At 51.1% G+C, this 7,040-nt stretch overlaps 2 protein-coding genes and 1 pseudogene across 2 annotated transcripts; 1 reads left to right on the forward strand and 2 right to left on the reverse strand.

Annotated features, from left to right (window-relative positions):
• Positions 1 to 2,348: 2,348 nt before the first annotated feature.
• Positions 2,349 to 4,199, reverse strand: LOC129519453 (zona pellucida sperm-binding protein 4-like). Its single transcript, XM_055339968.1, is given in 5 exon segments — positions 2,349 to 2,788; positions 2,791 to 3,223; positions 3,225 to 3,785; positions 3,787 to 3,912; positions 4,032 to 4,199. Coding segments are annotated over 5 exon segments (1,728 nt in total).
• A 102-nt stretch (positions 4,200 to 4,301) lies between these two features.
• Positions 4,302 to 5,170, reverse strand: LOC129519461 (peroxisomal membrane protein PEX14-like; annotated as a pseudogene).
• A 47-nt stretch (positions 5,171 to 5,217) lies between these two features.
• LOC129519467 (protein Red-like) lies at positions 5,218 to 6,607 on the forward strand. The gene has a single exon (XM_055339990.1). It carries the CDS (start codon positions 5,218 to 5,220, stop codon positions 6,448 to 6,450), a length of 1,233 nt encoding a protein of 410 aa, XP_055195965.1. The 3' UTR covers positions 6,451 to 6,607.
• Positions 6,608 to 7,040: the final 433 nt, after the last annotated feature.

Genomic DNA, 7,040 nt, shown 5'->3' on the forward strand with positions numbered 1-7,040 from the left:
AACATATGCCCTCTGGCATTCAAGGTTAATGATGTCCAATTTTTGGTTTTCTCAGTTGTCAAAGAAGTATACTTTGTAAAATAGCTGAGTAGGTATGTAATTAAAACAAGCATATTTTATTACTGGAATCAGTATTTTGAGTGACTTGAATTTTCCAATGTGTTCCAATTCTCAAAAGGTTATTTCTCCCAAGAGTCATATTCCTTCTTGCACTCTTACACTAATTGTGATTATAGTTCCAAAAAGAAAATTTAATTTTTATATCCCTTAGCTAACATCAATGCACTGTAAATCCTGAATAATGTTTGTTGCAGCTTTAATGCAGCTTTCCCTGTCATGTGTCCAAAAGAAAATATTCTGCACTTTTCTTTAAGGTTTTTTGTATGTCAAAAATGAAAACCTTCCACAAAGCTCTCCATGTTTCTTTCTTTCCTCTTACTCTGGCCTACCCTAGAGGTATGAAGGTAAATCCTGCCAAATAAGGGAAAGTTATCAGAAGATTAAGAGATTTTGAGAAAGTGAAAGAACACCTAACTCCAGAGCATCCCCCTACTTAGCAGTCTCTAGGCATGACTGTTCCTGCTACTGTAAACTTTAAAGAATTCCTGCAAGATATTCTCATAAACTTTTTTTTTCTTGGTTGTTTTTGGAACAGGGTGTGGGGGTGGGGGGGGCCGCTGGGGCAGGGCTAGGTTTTGTGTTCAGTTCTTTGCTCTTGGTTCTTTCTATATACATACACACATATATATTTAAAGAACGGTGCGGTTGGCTCTGTCCCTCGCTGTGTAGAAGCGACTCCAGCCCCGGGGGGTGGGGGCAGGCAGGGCGCTGTCCCTGGGCTCGATGGCACCGCCCGGGCCCCCTGCAGGCCCAGGCTGGGGACCATCCCAGGTCTGTGTCTGAGCGCCGGGGCAGGAGGAGGGCCCTGAGCTGGCTCCCACGCACAGGACAGCAGAGGCACCGCAGGGTTTTTTACTAAAATGACAAAAAGGAAAAAAAGGGGGGTGGGGTGGGGAGAAAGTTGGCGGCATCCTCCGCCGTGTGTGTTCTCTGTACGACCTCTCTGGAGGTCGTGGGCCGTGGCCGCCTCCCTTCGTCCCTGTGCCCAGCCTCCGCTTGTTGGTGTTGGAGGGCCCGGCCCCTCCAGGCTGGCCCCGACCTTAGGCGGCGGGCGGCGTCGGGCCAGGACGCAGGCTCTGATTGCATGCCTTCGCTGTAACGAGTCCACTTCGCTTTAGGTGTCTCTTCCCCCGCCCTCCTGCCTCCCTCCCTCGTGGACAGCTCTTACCACTTCTGTTACATTGACCCCCCCCCCCCCAGGCTGGGATTTCAGCACAGAAACAGGTGAACACCTGCAACAGCCTAAGCCACGCGGTGCAAGCGGGAGGGTGCTCCAGAGGCCGAAGACACCGAGGGCGGCACCTCTTGTCAGCCTTCCTCTTTTGTACTTGGGACACACGCAGACGTCTCGGAAACAAACAAGCCCCACCCAGTGTATCCCTTGTCAAATAACTGTGAGCAACCTCAGTTCTCCAACAATAAATTCCTTCAGTAAAGGAATCCTTTTTTTTTTTTTCAAGTTTTATTTATTGTTCATAAGTGACACAGAGAGGCAGAGACACAGGCAGAGGGAGAAGCAGGCTCCCTGCAGGGACACTGATGCTGGACTCCATTCCAGGACCCCGGGACCACGACCTGTTTGAAGTCAGGGCTATTTAAGGCTATTCAGAAATTTGGCATGTTCTCCTCCTCTTGGTAATAGGGTTTCTCCTCCTATCTTTGGGCCTGTTTTTTCCTTCAGCATTCCATCTCGCTCCCACCTGAAGAGGCCACAGTTACTGCAGTGCCTTTTGGGGAGCCTATCGAGGGAGATGCTTCTGTTTCCACAGGGACACTTGAAAAACCTCTTTATGCCGTCATGCCAGCGGTAGTCGTGCTGCTCACTGATGCAGGTCTCCAAAGGCTTGAAGTGGGTATAGGCGCACGTCTTGCATGTCACTACTCGACATTTCACTTCTCTGATGCTTCTCATCTTTTCTTCCATTTGTTCTTTTTTCACCAATGGCTCAAAATAGCGTTCTTGCAGCTCAGCCTCAGCCTCTTTGAGTATTCCTGTGTGCTTTGATTTTGCTTTTAGAATTTTCCAAAATTCTTCAGATTCCAGGTAGGTAAGTTGTTCTTTCTCTCCTTTTTTTCCTGGCAGGCTCCAACTCATCTTCAGCTTCAGGAGAAAAGTTGTGGTTCTTTTCTACACGGTCCTTCACTCCCAGGACATCTTTTTTTTTTTTTTTTTTTTTTTTTTTTTTTTTTTTAGTACAGCCTGGTTTTATTAACACAACTGGAATACTTCATCTCCATTTCCTGATAGCTAAGTAGGACACTAACAAGGCTCCAACGATTAAGGTCCCAGAAAGGCCTGCCATCCACAGAGTTTGAGAGTCTACAGGAAGACTTGAGTATTTATGGAGCTTTTCTGAGTCTTTAGGGGCTCGGAGTAGAATCATGGGACCCTTGCTAGAAATGCTAGCAGTATGGTTGTGAAAATGGAGGTTAGAGTTTCTTCTTCGCCTGGCAACAGGACAGGTTATCATACGGGACGGTGTTCCAGCAGGCTGGCAGACGGATGCACTACAGTGCAGATACACCGGTCCCCTGAGTGCCCACTTTGTCACCGAGTCTACAAAGCTGAAGGTAAAAATGCTGAAGCGCTGGTAGTAAGATGGAAATGGAGGATCCAGGACTTTCTGGACAGGAATCAGCTGCGTCTGATAGTTGTCTCCAGTGTAGGGGACCCTTTCACTAGCATGAGCCACTGGGGCTGATGCTGTGGGTTTCTGCTGGGTGTGGCCCAACAGTAATGGAGGAGCAGCCCCAGGTGGGGGTCTGTTCTGTGGCGGATAGAGACCTCCACATAAATGGGATCCCGAAGTAGCTTCACCACTGGGTAGTCACCAACAGTGTAGTAGGAACCATAGTGCTTATCCTTGGCAATCTTGAGTTCCAGAGTGAGGGGCCCAGGCTGGGTCTCAGAATGCGGTGGTGAAAATGTAAACACGTGGACATTAACTGGGAGGGCATTGCTACTTATAGAGTAGCTGCAGCTAACTCGGAGCCTGAAAATACTGTCACGGGTGATAGAACCATGGCTCCAAGTTCTAACATCTCTAGCTGCAACCAGCTCATTTTCATATACTGCCTGGTCTCCAGTGATCCGTCTTGTGGTAGGTACCACAGGAGTTAAATGGAAACCAGAATAGGGCAAAAGTGTGTGTTGCCATCACAGGGGTACATTCCACATCATTCCTGAAGGCCAAGCGCACAGAATTCAAGAGAAGTGGGGGTGAGGTCACATTCCGAGACACAGCGGTGTAGAAGTAGCCATCTTGGGTACGGTGTGAGGTCACTGTGTTTCCATAATAACAGAAATTCACCTCCGAATTGTAGCAGCAACCAATCTTCTTGCAGGCTCCTTCAGTGATGGGTGAAGGAACACAGGGCAGCCTGTCCCACACTGGGACAAAGTCACACGGATCAGCATGTGGGACATCGAGGGCTCTGTTTTGATCAGGAGAGTAACTCAAGCTAGATAACAGAGTTGGGTCTGCGGCATCCATAGGACACCCGAGCAGCTGCGTCTTTGTAACCATGTTGCGTCCAGCCACATCTGCTCCTTCAACTCCAACCAGCGTGACATAGTGGGGGTCCTGGGGAGACACCCCTGATGGTGACGCACGGGGCCTCGGCCTTTCTGGTGATCCGGTCGTCCTCACCCACTCGGTGACACACACAGCAGCCATCATGAGAGGCTTCTAACACCATGGAGCTTCCTGGGCCCTCCTCCACCCAGGTACCACGGCCAGAGTCATTCTGCAGCCTGCGTGGCAGCCCGTGGTCCTCCCAAGCTATTAGCGTCTCACGATTACGTACAGCAGTAGCGTCCAGCGGGGCGCGTCCCGGGCGGGCAGGCGGGGAGGCCCGACGCCGGCGCGGGGACGCGAGGACCAGGGTCGCCGCAGGGGCCGCGGACTCGCGAGGCGGAAGCGAGGCCGGCAGGCGGGCGGGGGCGGCCCGGCGGCAAGGGCACGGGGTGAGGCTTCTAGAAGGAGGCGCCGATCCCGGCCCCTGGGAGGTGGTGGGCAGCAGGGGTGGCAGCAGCCCCCGAGGGTCAGGAGCCAGGTACGTAGACTACCTCTTGTCATGCAGGTGCGAGGTCGAGGTCGGCAGGTGCTCGGCGACCAGGCCCCCGCCCCGAGCCCCGCAGGCGAGGGGGCCGCCCAGGGCCCGCCGGGAGCCCCGGGCGCTCAGTCCCGCTCGCGCTCCTTGCTGGCGCCCTCGGGCCGGCGCAGCTTCTCCACCGTCCCCGCCCCGGCGGTCCTCCCGCTGCACCCCGAGGCAGTCCTCCCCATCCACGTGGCTCACCTCCTCGTCCTCCCCGTCCTCCTCGTCCTCCTCGTCCTCCCTCTTCTCCTCCTCGCCCTGCGCCTGCACCTGCACCTCCATCCTCACCTGGCCCTTCACGTCCAGCACCCCCGGCGCTCCTCCTGGGGGCCCAGCAGGTGGTAGGCGGCCGTGGAGCCCTCGGGGCTGTGGCCGTTGGCGGCAGCGGGGCTGGAGGGTGACGGGGACCTGACGGGGATCTGCCGGGCCGGGATCTCCGGGGCCGAGGGGGACGGTGGGCACTGCCTCCGATTGAAGAGCAGCCCCTTCAAGGAGCTGATCTCCGACTTGAGCTCACTGATATTCTGCGACTCCAGGATCCAGTCGGTAGACGTCGTGGCATTGCAGCTGACAAAACACGGCTCTGAGTCTCTGGTTTATGGGGAAACCAAAGTCTTCACGCGTGTGGGTTCAGACAGCACAGCAGTGAGCCCCGCTCCAGCGCGGGCGGGCCGGGCGGGCCCACGGGAGGGCCCACGGGAGGGCCCACGGGAGGGCCAGCGCCCCTCTTTTGTTTGTTTGTTTGTTTTGATATTGTTTATTAGCACAGTAACAAATGCAGACCTAAGTAGTCCACAACATATGACCAATCCACTGAGCAACTCCTTTTCCACACCTTACAGTTAACAGCTTAAGGTATTTTACTACAGGTTTTCACAAGTCGTGATTCAAACCTCTTATCTTGTCGCAATAAAGTAGATTGGCATATAAAATAAAATACATAACTACTCATTTCCTGTATGGTGTCTTATAGCCACATATCCATTTTATATATATGGGATGACAGTCTCTAAGTCAGCTGCAGAGAAGAGAAGACAGTTGATCCAGGAGTCCAAGTTCTTGGGTGGTGACATGGAACATACTCATTTGGTGAAAGGGTTGGATTTTGCTCTGCTTCAAAAGGTACGAGCTGAGATTGCCAGCAAAGAGAAAGAAGAGGAAGAACTTATGGAAGAGCCTCAGAAGGAAACCAAGAAAAATGAAGATCCTAAGAATAAAATTGAATTTAAGACGCGCTTGGGCCGCAATGTTTACCGCACACTCTTCAGGAGCAAGGCGTATGAACGGAATGAGCTGTTCCTCCCAGGCTGCATGGCCTATGTGGTAGACCTGGATGATGAGTATGCTGACACGGATAACCCCACCACACTGATCCGCAGCAAAGCAGATTGCCCCACCATGGAGGCCCAGACCACACTGACCACAAATGACATCCTAATCAGCAAGCTCACCCAGATCCTTTCATACCTGCGTCAGGGTACCCGCAATAGGAAGCTCAAGAAGAAGGATAAAGGGAAGATGGAAGAGAAGAAACCCCCTGAGGCCGACATGAATATATTTGAAGACATTGGGGATTATGTGCCATCCACAACCAAGACTCCTCGGGATAAGGAGCGGGAGAGATATCGGGAGCGAGAGCGTGATTGGGAGAGAGACCGGGAGCGGGAGCGGGACCGAGAGAGAGAGGAAGAGAAGAAGAGGCACAGCTACTTTGAGAAGCCGAAAGTGGATGATGAGCCCATGGACATTGACAAAGGACCTGGATCTGCTAAGGAGTTGATTAAGTCAATCAATGAAAAGTTTGCTGGGTCTGCTGGCTGGGAAGGCACTGAGTCGCTGAAGAAGCCAGAGGACAAAAAGCAACTAGGAGACTTTTTTGGAATGTCCAACAGTTATGCCGAATGTTACCCAGCCACGATGGATGACATGGCTGTGGATAGTGATGAGGAGGTGGATTACAGCAAAATGGACCAGGGTAATAAGAAAGGCCCCTTAGGCCGCTGGGACTTTGATACCCAGGAGGAATACAGCGAATATATGAACAACAAGGAGGCTTTGCCCAAGGCTGCATTCCAGTATGGCATCAAGATGTCTGAAGGGTGGAAAACCAGACGCTTCAAGGAAACCAATGATAAGGCAGAGCTTGATCGCCAGTGGAAGATTAGTGCGATCATTGAGAAGAGGAAGAAGATGGAGGCTGATGGAGTTGAAGTGAAAAGACCAAAATACTAATCTCCAGTTCCAGGTCTAAAAATGATTCCCCAAAAGGAATGGGCTCACAAGTGCTTGCTTTCTGCAATTCCCAAAAAAGTTGCAAGGTCTCTTTGAATGTATATAAAATGTTATTGTATAATCATTTAGTTCCATTAAATCTAGTTAACCTGCAAAAAAACAAAAACAAAAACAAAACAAAACAAAACAAAACAAAACAAAAAAAAAACAGGAACTTCCAGAAGAGTAAAGGGATTCTGGTGAATATCAGATATTTTGGAGCAAAGGAGACCCTGGAAGAGTCCAATACTGCAGATTTCTTTTCTTTCTTTCTCCAGTGTTCTTCGGGCCTGGTTATGCATTCCCTGAGCACCTGGGTTAAGAATGCATACTTTGTGTTTCCATAGAACCTGCATTAATCACGAAATATCACATAAGACACTTTATTAGAATTCTCCAAGGAACCCATTGGGAAAGTGCAATTGGCTCAGCTTATGTCACGTGTCTACCCCATGACAATCACCCTTGTCACGAGGAAGGAGTCATACTATATACACGTGGCTGCCTGGGTGGGAGAAGGATTGTTAGAACAGTATTGTGGGAATATAAGG

The sequence above is a fragment of the Nyctereutes procyonoides genome, unplaced genomic scaffold (genome assembly GCF_905146905.1).
Source record: "Nyctereutes procyonoides isolate TBG_1078 unplaced genomic scaffold, NYPRO_anot_genome, whole genome shotgun sequence".
Classification (NCBI taxonomy): domain Eukaryota; kingdom Metazoa; phylum Chordata; class Mammalia; order Carnivora; family Canidae; genus Nyctereutes; species Nyctereutes procyonoides.

Excerpts from the sequence above, each read along its gene's own strand:
- LOC129519467 (XM_055339990.1), top strand. The coding sequence starts at position 5,218 with ATGACAGTCTCTAAGTCAGCTGCAGAGAAGAGAAGACAGTTGATCCAG.